The sequence below is a fragment of the Cucurbita pepo genome, chromosome LG02 (assembly GCF_002806865.2).
Source record: "Cucurbita pepo subsp. pepo cultivar mu-cu-16 chromosome LG02, ASM280686v2, whole genome shotgun sequence".
Classification (NCBI taxonomy): Eukaryota; Viridiplantae; Streptophyta; class Magnoliopsida; order Cucurbitales; family Cucurbitaceae; genus Cucurbita; species Cucurbita pepo.
This window is the reverse complement of record NC_036639.1, coordinates 11090833-11105895: the sequence shown is the minus strand read 5'-3', so window position 1 is coordinate 11105895 and position 15063 is coordinate 11090833. Positions and strand designations below refer to the sequence as shown.

The following is a 15063-nucleotide window of genomic DNA, read 5'->3' as shown; positions in this document are numbered from 1 at the left end:
ACCATATTTGGTTTAAGATTAAAAATATGTTCATATAATGGATAATATTATGATGTTATGTTGTAATTAAAAGTTTAACGGTCCAAATTCAGTGCAATATGATATTGTCTTTTGGCTTTTCCTTTCGAGTTTTCCCTCAAAGTTTTAAACGTGTCTGTTAGGAAAAAGTTTCCGCACTCGCTCTAAGAAAGCCCCCAATCCACCTTTCCATTCCGAGTTTCTCCCAAGAGTTTTAAAACGCGTGTGCTCGGGAGAGGTTTCTACACTCACTCTTATGATGAATGTTTTGTTCCCCTCTCCAACTATGTGGGATTCCCAATCCACCCCTTCATGACCCAGTGTCTTTACTAGCACACTCCCTCGTGTCCACCCCCTTCAAGTCTCATCCTCCTCACTAGCACATCGCTCAATGTCTGGCTTTGATATCATTTATAACGGCTCAAGTCTACCACTAGTCGATATTGTTCTTTCTAGGCTTTTCCTTACGGTTGTCTTCTCTAGACTTTTCCTTTAAAAGTTTAAAACGCGTCGACTAAAGATAGGTTTCCATACTAAATGATTTGTTTACCTCTCGGAACAAAATCAAAATTATGACTTTAAAACATAAATTCTCAGATAAAATTTGGTCAATAAATAATTTAAATTAATATAAAATGAATTTGGTTGAGGATTTAAAATAATAAAAATTAACTTGTTTTTCAAAAGATAATTTCCTAAAATGAATTGGTAAATCTATAAAACTAAAATTACTTGAAACAAAAATATTGCAAAAGGTACAATCATGCCATCGCCGCCGTCTTCTACCGCTTCACCGCCGCCAATTAGCAAGATGGTCAACACTTCCGGACTGACATGGGGGGATGAGTATTTAGCTCTGATAGCCGTTTGTACCGTCATTATACTCTACCTCATCGTCTTAAATTGCATCAAATCCAGATACTTCAACGAATCAGATTCCGGCTATGAGGCAGTCGGAGCATTGCCGCCGGTGATTGTACGGATTGAGGCCTCGGTTTTCTGTTACAGGGAAGCCGACGGAGGTCACGGCGGCGAATGCGCGATTTGCCTGGACGGATTTGAAGATGGGCAAAAGTGTCGAATGATGAATAAGTGCGGCCATATATTCCACTGCCGCTGCATTGACCGGTGGCTCAAGGTGGAGTGCCATTGTCCCCTTTGCCGCAGCTGCGTTTGTGCCGTCGTTCATCCATCTTCTTTTTGGAGAAGATGATCGGAGTTTCTTCGTCGGAGATTATTTTGTAATTTTAGAATTGAGTGTAATTGCAAATTTTGTAATTTTAGAATGAAATCTTCCAAGATTAAATTCAATTTTTTTTTTCCAAATCAAATCAAACATTTAGTCCAATAATATATTTTAACATTAATGTATCAAACTATATATTATTTTATTTCAATATGATAAAATATTTAGTTATTAAATTTTAATAATTATATATTTCTTTTTTATATTTAATATACAATAAAAAAAATTTAATTTATTTTTGAGATTAAATTGATTTTTTCCGAGTTATTTGTAAACATTTGTTGTACTCATTTAATATATGCGGTTGGGGTGTGGCTCGACCTTTGAACTGCATATGAGATGAATTTTTGCTTCATATAGCGTACCATAGAGAGAGGAAGTGGAGTCGTATTATTCAAATATGAAAGTTAACATTTAAGAAACCACTCGTATACCTATCTAAGTGCTCTTGTGAGATTCTGTTCCTGTCCGTTCCTAAAATAATATGGTTATTAAATCAACTACAATAATCAGTTTCACCAATCACCCCTACAAACACGAGGAATAAACGCACATAAACATAAGTTCATAACACTTTAGTATCCGGTAAAAAGTTCAAATATTCTTAATCTTTGAATAATCTTAAAAGTAGGGTAATCAGATTGTAACCTTATGTAAGAATCGATCAGATTGATCTAATAATAATAATAATAAAAGAAAAAAAGTGAATCTACAATCCGACCTAAATTTTCGTCAAAAAAATTCAACTCAATTAGATCGTCAAAAAGTGACCAAAAGCATTCAGAATTAAATATAAAACAAATAGCATTAATTACTACATCTAAAATTCCTATGAACTCCCAACGGTCCTAAAGTTACACTTTTTGGTTTCAAATTAATAATACACCGCCAGCTACCACCGCAATACATGCCCGCGCCACCGCCCCCAACAACCTGATCCTACGCCTCATCGCCGCCGCAGAGGCCACCGATTTCTCCGTTAACTTTTCGGCACCCAACGGGTAAGTGCAGGCCTTGTAACCTGTACAATCCCAAAATAATATTTACATAACAGGTCTCTAAGCTATACACTATCATCCAATAGATCTCAAAATAATATCTTAGGTACTACCATAAATCTATTAATATAATTTAACCTAAGATCTATTAATTTTATTGTAAGAATTGAAATGATAAATAATTCAATTAAAAACTATATGATTAAATAAAATAAATAAAGTATCTTACTGGGGTCGGTGGAAGTGAGGACGCCAGTGTGATTGAAATCGCAGTTGAAATCATGGCGACCAGAGGACTGAAAGTAAGCGTCCATGGCGTAGGATGCATGTGACCGCACTGTATTCGGGTCGTAGCACGCCCCACCTGCTTGTATGGGCCCACAGTCCACTCCACTGCTACACACGTAGTCAATATTCTTCTGCAACGCTTCATCTGACGCGTCCGTTTTCGGCACGCACCACTTCCTCACACCATCCGACGGTTGCGGCGCCTGCCCTGCCGGTGCTGTGGGGCCCGTTGTCTGTTACATCAAAATCAACGGTCACAATCCAATATCATCTGGAATAAATGTGGTGCGGGAATTCACTTAAAAAAAGGCAAAAGAAAAAGAACAAAAGCGTATTTACTTTAATGCCATGGAATTAGGAAGAAAAATGGAGGGTATTTCCGTCAGAAAAAAAATTAGGACAGGTGGCTTTTTGCCTCATTAGACAGCAGGACCGCACTATGGACTTGCTGTCAGAAACTCGTATATCCACGCGTCCGTTGTTTATTGGTTAGTAAAACGACAAATTTACCGGTGATACTTAGAGACCAATTAGGGAGCAACACGTGTTATCGAACTCATGGGAAGAGGGGCTTCCGTGTAATACTCTTCTTCCACTGGTACGCAGACCAGTAATTTGGCGTGCCTGGATAACAAGTTAATTTACTAACATGCGCCCACCGGGTTTGGCATAATTCCGGCAGAGGCTAAGGGATTTAAATAGATGAAGAAGCGGTTTACCGGTGAGTTTCGGAGGATGCCGACGTCGTAGACCGGAGTTAGATCGGGCTTGAACAGGCCGTAGTTTCGCTCCGAGACCGACGGTTTGAGATTCTCGTTGAAAAGAGAGAAGACGTAGGTTTCGAAAGTTCTGTTGGGCATCATCGGCGTCCCCTTACCGGAGTTCACGTGCTTCACGAGGTTCCGGTTGTAAGAAATGGCGTTCTCCAAGCTCACGCCGGGTTGGTTCGGGTCACCGGCGGATGGCCACCCAGTCTCCGCCACGACGATGTCCACATCCCCGTACCCGAGCTTGTTCATCGCTGCGTGAACCGCGTCCATTTGCGCATCGAACATATTGGTGTAGTGTTTTCCGGTGGTGTTGTCGAAAAATCCGGCGTTCGGCTTGAACAGCGCGTAGTCCAACGTCGCCGGTCTGAATCCAAAGAATGGATACGGATTTACCATGAACGGCGTTTTTGACTTGCGGTGAAACTCGAGGATCGGAGCGAATATGGCTCGATCGTACCCCTTCCGAAACCGCCCGGTACTCGGCGGCTCCGATGCCGACAAAATCCCCAAAGAATGAGGAGACGAAACCTTGATATCAGTGATATTCGCGAGGGTTAAAGCGGAATGTAAAGCCTTCATCGCGGGGAGCATATGAGCTATGAGATTCTTGTCGGAGGTGGCGAGGATCTCGTTCCCGACGGCGATGTGGTTGATGAGAGTGTTAGGGTGAAACGGGAGAATGTTATTGGCAATCCAGGATTGAGCGGCGGGGAGCTTGGCGAGGGACGGAATGTCGCCATTAGCGACAGAGACTGTGAGAGCGATGCCAGTAGCGGCGAAGGCACGGAGAATATCAGGGTTGGCGTCAAAGATCTTGACGCGGTCGATGGTGGTGTGGGATTTGAGGAAGGCGGCGACTTGGGAGGGCGGAGGGAGATTGTCGGCGACGGTGCCGTAGTTGACACCGATAGAGTAGGTGGCGGAGGAGAGGCGGAGGAAGAGAGAGAAAAGAAGGAGAGAGAGAAGTAGAGAATTAGCCATTGGCGAAGGGAGGGAGAGAAGTGGAGCAGTTTAATTACAGAGTGGAGGTTTTTGAATCGTTTTGTGCAAAAGAGAGAAAGGAGGGGGAGAGTGAGGTAATGCACCTCGGGAATCTGTTGGGCCCACTACTGGCCCATGCCTAACTCCAAAATTAATAAAAATAACTTTTATGTCTAAACTTTTAAAAATTCATAAATAACCTTAAAAAAAATAATATTTAAAAAGAAAATACGAAAATCAATGATATCTTATTAAAATATAACTTTCAAATTTCAAAAAATTTATTAAAAATAATATTTTTTAATAGTTTGTTTCTCAAATAATTTCGTCAAAATAAAATCATTTTTATGTAAAATTTTGTTTTTAAATGTAAAATAGATTATAAGGTCCACGTCCTTTAGATTTAATTACTCAAATAATCTGATAATGCGAAGATATTGGAATATATTTTATACTGTTGTAATCGGTTATGATTTTTTTTCTTATTTTTTAAGATTTGGATTAATAGTATATTTTATTAAGATCGAACATTCAATCTTACTTTTGTTTCTCATTCTTATTAGAATGTTAAATGAAATTAAATTTTATAAGGTTTTGGGTCCGTATTGATTTCAAATATGTTTAATGTTAGATGATCTAAAGTCTATGATTACGTGGCTCACATAGGGATATGATGTGATATGGCTCACACATGTGACTAATTTCAATTGGTTTATAAGGAGGATCAAGTTTAGAAGCTAAGGTCGAATAAGACAATGCGAGAAATTTGTATATAATTGGACAGGGAGAAAATGTATATCACCTCAAAGCGGTATGCTATAAGATCCTCATATCAATTTTAGAGAGGAACGAATGTTAGCAACAACATTAGACCCAGATATCAGGAAGCTGAATAGAAACATTAAACTACGAGGGCACGAAAGGAAAAAATCAAATGGGCCGAGGCCCAATGAAGAGTTTTTGAATGGTTGAATGGGCCAGGCCCATAATGAAGAGTAGCCAATGAAATTGGAGAGAAGAGAGAGAAAGAGGGGGGGGGGGGAAGNGAGAGAGAGGGAGGAGAAGAAAAAGTAATGGTTTTTTGATGAGTGTGAAGTGGGAGACAATAAATAATCTCCCCCGTGTTTTAACGCTTCTTTCCGTCTTCTCCTTCTCCTTCTCTTCTTCCTCCCCCCACCCACATGTCTGCTTCTGGAACTTCGTTTCCGGACCCCGACTGGCCCCGTCAAGGTTCCACCCGACCCGACTTACCTTCTCCCCACCACTTCCCTCCCGACCCTCTCCTCTCCTCTGGCTCCTTCATCGACTCCTCCACCGCCCGATGCGGAACCCTACCTTCTTCTCCCGACTACGCCCGAGATCTTGACGGGACTCATCGCAAGAAGCCTGACACCTCCGCCACTCTCCGATCTCCATTGCCTGCTGACCCTCTCAACCCTAAGAAGCTTCCTCCCGATTCTCCTACTCCAGGAAATGGAGATTCTTCGGCACCTAAGAAGGTGTCCGCCTCCAGAGGAACCGACGCCTCCCCCAAATCCGCCTTATCGGAAAGGCCTAATTGGCTCCCACCGGGCTGGGTGGTGGAAGATAGAGTTCGCGCCTCCGGTGCTACAGCTGGAACGGTTGATAAGGTGAATTGATTCCTTCTCTTATGCCTTCAATCCTTTACGAATGTTCCATTTCTTAGTTCATTCTCTTGTCTGGTGGTTTTGAGGAATATGTTTTGGTAATTAATCGACCATGCAAGTATTAGTCTATGGCTCTGGCTACTGCCCTTTTTCTCTGCAATTTTATGTTTGACGATAGAACAGGGTCTTACTGTCATTTATTCTTATTATTTTTACTTTCTACTCTACCTGTTTGACTATCGGTTTAGAATTTTCAACCATTAATGGATGATTTTTTGTGATACTGTTACGTTTACTCCTACTGCGTTGGAAACCTCGGATAAGAACATGAACCAATCAGAAGAAATGCTCATTGATTACCGAAAATGATCTTTTGTTTTTTGCCTTAAAGGGTTGGTTGTACCATTCCTTCTCAGTTGTTCTCCTATCAATTCTGGAAAGAAAGAGTTATATCAAGTAGTAAAGGATTTAGTAACATTCTGGATGGGTGATCATCTGAAAAATGGATCACTAGCTAAACTCTGTTATATTGATGGGTATTGCAGTTTTAGTTACCTGTTTGGTGATTAAAAAGTTCAATAGGAGCAAGTAAACTAAAGGGATTCATTTCATCCACTTAGTCAGGGGTCTTCCGTAGATTTGTTGGAGTTTTTTTGTCCTTCATTTGATATGGCATTTAATTATGTTCATGTCCTTGCTTTTGAATCAGCTTATTTGACAATCCCAGCAATTCTGTCTCGCAGTTACTTAGAACAAACTTTCTTGGTACTTTTCTCTGGATAGTGAACAAGACTCGACGAACTTTGGTATAGATTAGATGCTTCTTTGGATTTTAGTATTCTAGCTAACTTTGCACTTATACGAATTCAATTAGCATAGCAGAGTTTGGTTGTTAGGATGGAGACCATTGGAAAAAGCTTTACACAAACCTCCACTGCTGTGTTGATAACCAGTTCATAAATGGTCTGGGTCGAATTTGTAGAATAATGTTGATCATTTGATCTCTCATTGCGTGTTGGTGAATAGCTTTGGACTCAATATTTGTAGATTTCAGATGCTCTTGCTGGAATTGTGCACCTCATAGGATATGTGGTTGGTGCTTTGTGCTTTGTGCTTGACATATGATGCTTCACTAATTGTCATGTTTGAGATGGGTTCTACCTTAGTTTTGTATTCATGAGTAGCTTTGTTTAAAACCACATTCACATTGCTGATAGACAAAACAAGTGCTAGCAATCAAGTACGGTCACAAGTACCATCTAGCATTTAATTATTGAGAAAGAGTTCGTATGGAAATTTGCTTATGAATTGAGTTCCTTTCTCTTTTTTCCTTTTGTATTTGTCATGTCGTGCTGAATTAATTGTGAGCATGCTTGGGCCCCATTTATTACTTGAGGTTCCCCTTTCCTTTTATTCCGTTTTAAATGTTTATTGAACAAACAAACAGTAAAGAATGTTGAGAAAAATCTAATATCCCCATGTCCCTTGCAGTACTACTTTGACCCAAACTCAGGTCGTCGCTTCCGGTCTAAGATTGAAGTTCTTTACTTTCTCGAAACAGGAACGTTAAGGAAACGGAAGAAATCTTTAGACGGCAATGTGAGTCGAAAGCTAACACTCCTTCTTTAGCACCAAATAGATATTCAGATCTTCTCATCAATTTTTCACTTTTACTGATTTGCAACTCTGCAGTCTGCTGATGGCTCCGAAGAACCAAAGAGCAAGAAATCTTCAAGCAATGCTAAATCTGCTCCTCTAAACTTCGATTTCTTCAATGTGCCTGAAAAGGTTGAGTGGGTTCTCACAGACCCTTCTCAGGAGGTCTGGACGCCGTTTATTAACAACGAGAAAGTACCTGAATCGACTAAACGTGAATGGGTAGCAGCCTTTCAACTCCTCGGGCGATCGAAAGTCTGAAGGTTGAAGGGAAGTTGAACCCTTTTGGACATTTTTTTTGGGAACAGCCATCCAGGCAAGAACCATCATCCCTTCCTCCCTCCCTCTAATGGCTTCCCATCTGCAATTCTTTTGGTCTTTTTTTTTGGAAGGAGCAGGTGAGGTTGAGGGAAGTGTTGTGAAATCCAGATTTGGTTAGTAAAGATTACTGCAAAAAAGAGAAAAAAAAAAAGAGAAAAAAAAAAACAAAAATCATGACTCTCTATCTAACTGACTTATGCCTTGGACCGTGGAAGAAGTGTTGGATCAAATTATGTAGGTGGGAGCTGCTGCTCATTTCACATTCTGAATCCAATGTGCTTGAATGAGTATCTCTATTTTGAATGGTGTCTGTATTTTTTTGTCTTGTGTTTGATTCAGAATTGATATTTTTGTGGTAATAATATTGATGTTGCATGGGATATTGTGTATGAAATGGAATGAACTTGACCAATTTTAAATATAATGTTTGGTCAAACACTAGAATCTGGAATAAAAACAAAGAGGAAGGATAAGGATAGGAGGAATTGAATTTTGTCTGTTTTGCAGATCAGGCCTCTGTACTTTCAAGATTTTCAAATAAATGCCATGTGCTTTGCTAATTTGTAAATTACACGTTTTTTCATAAAATTTGTCTAACTTTAATCTCAAAAGCTGTGATTAACATCTTAATTAAGTTAACCTTTCAACTAAAAGAAATAAATAATAATAATAATAATAAGTGTCAAACAAAGGGTGTCCTTTGTTTGAGGGCTCCAAAGAAAGGAGTCGAGCCTCGATTAAGAGGAGGCTATTCGAGAGCTCCATAAGTCTCAGGGGAGGCTATTCGAGAGCTCCATAAGTCTCAGGGGAGGCTATTCGAGAGCTCCATAAGTCTCAGGGGAGGCTTATAGTGTACTTTGTTCGAGGGGAGAATTGTTGAGGATTATTGAGAGTGAGTTCCACATTGGTTAATTTAGTGGAAGATCGTGGGTTTATAAGCGAGGAATACTATCTACTTTGGTACGAGGCCTTTTGGGTAAGCCCAAACCAAATCCATGAGAGCTTATGCTTAAAGTGGACAATATCATCCGTTTTGAATTCTTTTAAAACGTTTTTAAAACACGTATGTTAGGGAGAGGTTTCCACACCCTTATAAAAAATGTTTCGTTCTCCTCAACTAATGTGAGATCTCATAATCCACCTTCTTTAGGACCCAATGTCCTTGTTGGCACTTATTCCCTTCTCCAATCTATACGGGACCTCCCAATCTACCCACATTTGGGGTTAGCGTCCTTGCTAGCACAACGCATCGTGTCTACTCCTTTGGGGCTCAACCTCCGATGTATTGCTTGATGTTTGACTGATACCATTTGAGTTTGAGCTATTACATTTAAAATAACTATTTTAAAAAAAAATTGATTTGAGTGTCAACAGAGATGGTATCAGTCAAACCATTGTGACACTCATTATCTCCTCCACTCAATCACCTAATTGGTCCTCTTATTTTCATTTCAATATTCTACATTTGACTATTTTAATGTCTTTCAAAATTCCACTTTAAAAATTAAAAAAATTTAAAAAAAAAGTCTTCGAAATTCCTTTTTCTTATATATATTGCATTATCAGAAAATGTTGACATATATTAATAATTGGTTTTACCTATTAACTCAACAATTTCTTTTTACAATATTTAAATCTTTATAAAATTAAAATTTAATATAATATAAATATATAAAAATATATCCCCGAGTAAATAATAATAAATTTATCAAACAAATAAATGGTTAGTAACCTACTAGGTAGGTTGAAAACACAACTAATGGGTGCATTCCAAAACTTAAGCACATGGACCATTTTAGGGTTCCAATAAAATCATTAGAGGTCGGTTAGTGGAGCAGGAAGAAAAAACGAACCTATTCCAAACGGCAATATGAAATTAAAATTTCACCGTTCTTCACAAATTTGTTCGAAATGTTGGGACTATCAAGTCTCGGAATTTGATTTGTTTAAATCTACTGAAGAAGAACAAAATTTATATTTATTAGGCCGAGAATTTATTTAGTGCATCTTATTTTCTGGGTATTGGACAAATATTGAATGTAACTTGAATGACCCAATTAGGGTTTTGGATTTAGGCTCGTATAAGTTGATTTCAAATATATTATATATATTGCATTATCAGAAATATATATAATTAAATATTATTTTTTAAAATATTATTTTCATTAGTTGATTTCAAATATATTATTAATACGTTAATGTATCTGTTTATATGACTGTAACATAGTTATAATACTGTTTCATTCTTTAATATTAAAGTTCGAGATTCAAATTCTCACCAAAAAGAAAAATATTGCATTTGTAAAAATTGGTTGAGATATAATGGACGGACCCTCAATATTTTAATGTTTTTTTGAAAAGTATTAATGTTTAAAAAATATAATTTAAAACTTATTTTAAAAATAGGGAATAATTAAACCTAACATGACAACTTATATTTTGTAGTTGATGTTTGAAAAATGTTTTAAAAATTCTCCACATGGTTGACCGTTGCACCCTAAAACAAGAATAGTCCACGTCTATTTTTTTATTATTAAATTAAGGTTTAATTTTTTTTTGTTCGTTAAGGAGAACATGTTTGTCATTCTGAGTACGGAAGGTGGGTACGAATGAACCAACATCTCATCCAAACAAGAGCGATCTTAAAGATAAGATAGTTAAAAAAAGTTGAAGAGAATCAAATTTTTTGTTCGATGACTCAATTATAAAAACTTCAAATTAAGATGATTTGATTAAAACAATTTTATTTTGGGTGATCTCTTGACAATTCTGTTAAGAACCACGTGGGTAAAGACTAAATTGTTAGGAGTCACTGGTCTAGTTTTCTGTTCAAATATAGTTCTAGTCTCTCAAGAATCCTATTATTTTTCCATTGATATTTTTATGTTCAACTACTTTAGGTTTACGTTATTGGTGGTTTCTATCTCTTTTGTAACCGCTATATATGTTCTGCTCTAATGTTTTCCCATTAAATGTTCTTCCCCATAAATATTTTAATATTTACAGTTTCCTATTTATTTTATTTTTAAGAAATTATTTTTCTTATAAAGATTATTTTGTTTACGGGTATGTTTACCTACTCTTTTAAATATGGTTTAATTAAGAAAAAGAAGGTTCACAACATATTCGAATAACTTATGTAAACATATAACCATCCTACCAAAAGATTCATTGATCTTTTATAAATATGAAAGTGAAAGAATTTGGTTTGAAGTTCATAAACATGAAAAGGTGGAAAATGGCATTTAAATTAGTAATTACTCATAAGACAAGAGGTTGTTGAACAAAACATAAAGGATGAATTTATGAATAGCGTTTTCAATTATTGGATGTGTTAGAGCTAATAAATGTTGGTCGGCGCTTGTAATTCCCGCCTCACAACTACCCATTAATCGTTCATAATATACTTACAAATCTAACTTATCTGAACTCATATATGTTGTAAAATATGACATTTCACGTTGTGTGGAGAGGAGAATAAAACATTTTTTTTTATAAAGGTGTAAAAATCTCTCTTTAGCAGACACGTTTTAAAAATCTTGAGAGGAAACTCGAAAGAGAAAACTCAAACAGGACAATATCTACTAGTAATGAGTTTCAGTCGTTGTAAATGGTATCATAGTCCATTGAGTAATGTGCTAGCGAGGAGGTTGAACTCCAAAAGGGGTGGATACAAAAGGGATGTGCCAACAAGGATGCTGAACCTCCAAGAGGTGGATTGAGGGGACCCATATCGATTGGAGGAGGGAACGAGTGCCAGAGAGGATGCTGATCGTGAGTTCCCACGTCGGTATGGGAGGAGAATAAAATATTTTTTATAAGGGTGGAGAGGAAAGTTCATAGAGGACAATATGTACGGTCGACTTGAGCTGTTACTTTATAGAAGTCTTACTTTTAAGTCTATCAAAGATGTCATTTCTAACTCATTTAAGCTTATCTTATTCATGGGATTCACCCGAAAACTCTAGTACAAACCAGTAAGTTATGATACTAAATCCTTATATAACAAAATTGTCCAAACATTGCCTACTAAAACAAACACAGGGTTAATAGAAATTGGCAAAACCAGATGTTGGAGTGATCAGTGATGAGCTCTCTTATGACTTTTCGCCGCCTCCATGGATTGTGGACGTGGTGAAATCAAATGGTGGAGAATCGTATCAAATTTCTGCACCTCAAAACCTTATCTGTTCGATTTCTTCTTCTGATTTGACCAGGTAAGAGCTTCCAAAAAGATGAGATATCAAAAGGGTCATCAAAAAAGGTTGTGCGGGGCCGCGGACTGAGCGCCATTAGTGCAAATTTCTCCACCTTTGCGCGCACTGGACCCCCTTTCAACCATCTCCCACTGCTCCATTCTTTATTCATTTCTTCTATCGGACACTGTTCCTCAATTTTCCCAGTCAAAGTCTCTCAACCCTTTTTCTCCTCCCTTTTCTCTCTAAATAGGCCCTTCCAAGATTCCTTCCCAATTCGATTCCACCCTTTTGAATATTTGTTTCCCCTCTTATATCTGCCCTCTCTACTTCGTTTGTTACTGAGATCTAAGTCTGTGGGGTGAACTGGTAAGAAATTTCTCCTTCCCCTGTTTGTGGGGTTTTAGAATTTTGTTGTTATAACTTGAATTCTGAAGTTGTGATTGCATGCAAGTGTGTTCTTGAGGTTTTTTTTTTACTCATTTTAAGTGATACCCATCTTTCTTTGCTTGTAAATCTACATTTTAGAACTTAGATCTGCAAGTTTTGTCTCTTTCTTTTGGTTGCTGTTGAAATTTCTTGCTGTAAGCCGCTGAATTTTGTGATACGCAGTAAGAAAACTGGTCAGGCTGTGAGATTTCGGGCCAGTCCCATGGGGATTTGCTTAAGCGCCAGAATTAAAGCTGTTAGCACATGCAGTACTGGTACAGGTAGAGCTCGGAAGCCATGGAAATGGATATCTTGCCCATTGTGTTTACTTTTAGTTGTTCATTTATTGGGAAAAGAAAGGGGGAAAAACATGTTTTCATGAATTTACTTGGCAAATGGTTGGAGATTCATTCTCCAGGCTTAGCCATTTGTTGTCTGTTGTATGAACTTGAATGATTAAGATCTGTTAGTCAACTCATTAGCTCATAAAATGTCATGTTTCTAAATTTAGCTACTATGGGATTGTAATGATGTTGAGTTGAAGATTCTCTGATGAACTTCAATCTGGTATTAGAATGTTCTTACGCGAATCGAAATTGGAGAATCGTGTTCTTCTGACACTCAAAATTGTATATGCAATGCAACTTGATTTGGCCATGTTCAGATATGGATATCTTACATTTAAGTTATGCAGGAGGAACTTTAAATGGCGTTAGTAAGGATGCAATCGATATCTCTAGTTCGAGTAGCAACAGCAAATTCTCATCGACATCAATATCTCGGAGTGAGGATGAGATCCTGCAGTCCTCAAATTTGAAGAGTTTTAGTTTCTCGGAACTTAAGCTAGCCACTAGGAACTTTCGCCCCGATAGTCTGTTGGGGGAAGGTGGGTTCGGTTCAGTTTATAAAGGTTGGATTCATGAGGAATCATCTTCTGCTGCCAAGCCAGGGTCTGGCACGGTTGTTGCGGTGAAAAGGCTTAACCTCGATGGTCTCCAAGGTCACAAGGAGTGGCTGGTAAGTCAATGTCAGGCTGCTTTATCTTTGGCTTCAACAAAGTAAGTTTCCAATCCGCTTACCGTTTAGTTTCTTCGATACTGTAGGCTGAAGTCAATTTCCTGGGCCAACTTCATCATTCTCATCTAGTGAGACTGATAGGCTATTGTTTGGAAGACGAACATCGGTTGCTGGTGTATGAGTTCCTTACCAGAGGCAGCTTGGAGAACCATTTGTTTAGGAGTGAGTCGTCATCTCCTACCCCAATTAGGCAAAAAGGATCCGTTGCTTAGGAATGTCGATTTATTCATATTATTGCAACTTTTTCTTCAGGGGGGCTGTATTTTCAACCTCTTTCGTGGAGCCTTCGCTTGAAGATCGCTCTTGGCGCTGCAATGGGGCTAGCTTTCCTTCACAGCGACGAAAACAAAGTTATCTATCGCGATTTCAAGACATCAAATATACTCCTCGATTCAGTAAGTATAGTTGCAGTGTGGCACGGTTTCGATTTCAATTATAGCCTGTATATCTGAAGACTCTATTCTATGATGTGGTTACAGGACTACAATGCAAAGCTCTCCGACTTTGGCCTTGCTAAGGATGGACCGACGGGCGACAAAAGTCACGTCTCCACCAGAATTATGGGGACGTATGGATATGCAGCTCCTGAGTATCTGGCCACAGGTAATACTCGTTCTAACATCAAAAAGAATTTCTTTTAGTGATATCGTCTGTTGATCTCTTATTTCATTCGAATGCGACTACTAGGTCATCTTAGTGCGAAGAGTGATGTGTATAGTTTCGGGGTAGTTCTGTTGGAGATTTTATCTGGTAGAAGAGCAATAGACAAGAATCGACCACCAGGGGAACAGAATCTGGTCGAGTGGGCCAAACCCTTTCTTGCTAATAAACGCAAAACTTATCGTTTACTTGATGCACGAACCGAACGCAACTACTCCATGGAATCAGCTAGTAGAGTAGCAATTCTTGCATCACGTTGCCTGTCTGCAGAACCGAAGTTCAGGCCGAGTATGAGAGACGTCGTAACGACATTAAAGGATCTCCAGGATTTAACAGGAAATGGAGGTAATGGGAATAGAAGATGCAGGAGTAGTAAGCAAGGCTCACACAGTGGTAATGCACAACACAAGGAAGTGTCTGCATATCCTAGACCATCGGCATCAGCTCTGTTTACATAAGCCGGGGTCGAGGGTCGAGGGGATCGGATTGTATAGTGTTCTTATTTCATTGCAACTAATGTATACTTACATAGCTATTTTGTGATATTCAGTTTTGTAATACTTTTCTTCAATCACTTGAGATCTATGTTAATGAAAGATGATTTCATCAGTTCTTATAAGAACACCTGCTTTGGCTTAAGAAATCAATTAAATATAATTAGCTTAATCAATCTCACAAAGATGCCGTCTTAGCTCAGCTGGTAGAGCGTTTGGCTTTTAACCAATTGGTCGTGGGTTCGATCCCCACAGACGGCGTGTCTCTTTTAAAGTCAATCAATCCTTGTTAATAGTAAAA

The 15063-nt window shown here is 38.4% G+C and overlaps 4 protein-coding genes and 1 non-coding gene across 5 annotated transcripts; 4 read left to right on the top strand and 1 right to left on the bottom strand.

Annotated features, from left to right (window-relative positions):
* The first annotated feature begins 781 nt into the window (after positions 1 to 781).
* LOC111788464 (RING-H2 finger protein ATL66-like) lies at positions 782 to 1231 on the top strand. The gene has a single exon (XM_023668798.1). It carries the CDS (start codon positions 782 to 784, stop codon positions 1229 to 1231), a length of 450 nt encoding a protein of 149 aa, XP_023524566.1.
* Positions 1232 to 1936: 705 nt separating this feature from the next.
* Positions 1937 to 4432, bottom strand: LOC111787072 (glucan endo-1,3-beta-glucosidase-like). Its single transcript, XM_023667222.1, has 3 exons — positions 3270 to 4432; positions 2492 to 2783; positions 1937 to 2285 (listed from the first exon to the last, which is right to left on the bottom strand). The coding sequence occupies exons 1-3, from the start codon at positions 4299 to 4301 to the stop codon at positions 2134 to 2136; spliced, it is 1476 nt and encodes a 491-aa protein (XP_023522990.1). The 5' UTR covers positions 4302 to 4432; the 3' UTR covers positions 1937 to 2133.
* A 934-nt stretch (positions 4433 to 5366) lies between these two features.
* LOC111787436 (methyl-CpG-binding domain-containing protein 5-like) lies at positions 5367 to 8288 on the top strand. Its single transcript, XM_023667394.1, has 3 exons — positions 5367 to 5932; positions 7421 to 7528; positions 7622 to 8288. The coding sequence occupies exons 1-3, from the start codon at positions 5483 to 5485 to the stop codon at positions 7844 to 7846; spliced, it is 783 nt and encodes a 260-aa protein (XP_023523162.1). The 5' UTR covers positions 5367 to 5482; the 3' UTR covers positions 7847 to 8288.
* Positions 8289 to 12174: 3886 nt separating this feature from the next.
* LOC111787208 (probable serine/threonine-protein kinase PBL10) lies at positions 12175 to 14884 on the top strand. The gene is made up of 7 exons (XM_023667295.1): positions 12175 to 12471; positions 12715 to 12812; positions 13226 to 13548; positions 13635 to 13770; positions 13861 to 14003; positions 14088 to 14211; positions 14296 to 14884. The coding sequence occupies exons 2-7, from the start codon at positions 12755 to 12757 to the stop codon at positions 14724 to 14726; spliced, it is 1215 nt and encodes a 404-aa protein (XP_023523063.1). The 5' UTR covers positions 12175 to 12471; positions 12715 to 12754; the 3' UTR covers positions 14727 to 14884.
* A 66-nt stretch (positions 14885 to 14950) lies between these two features.
* On the top strand, positions 14951 to 15023 carry TRNAK-UUU. The gene has a single exon. It is a non-coding gene; the product is annotated as a tRNA-Lys (tRNA).
* The last annotated feature ends 40 nt before the right edge of the window (positions 15024 to 15063 follow it).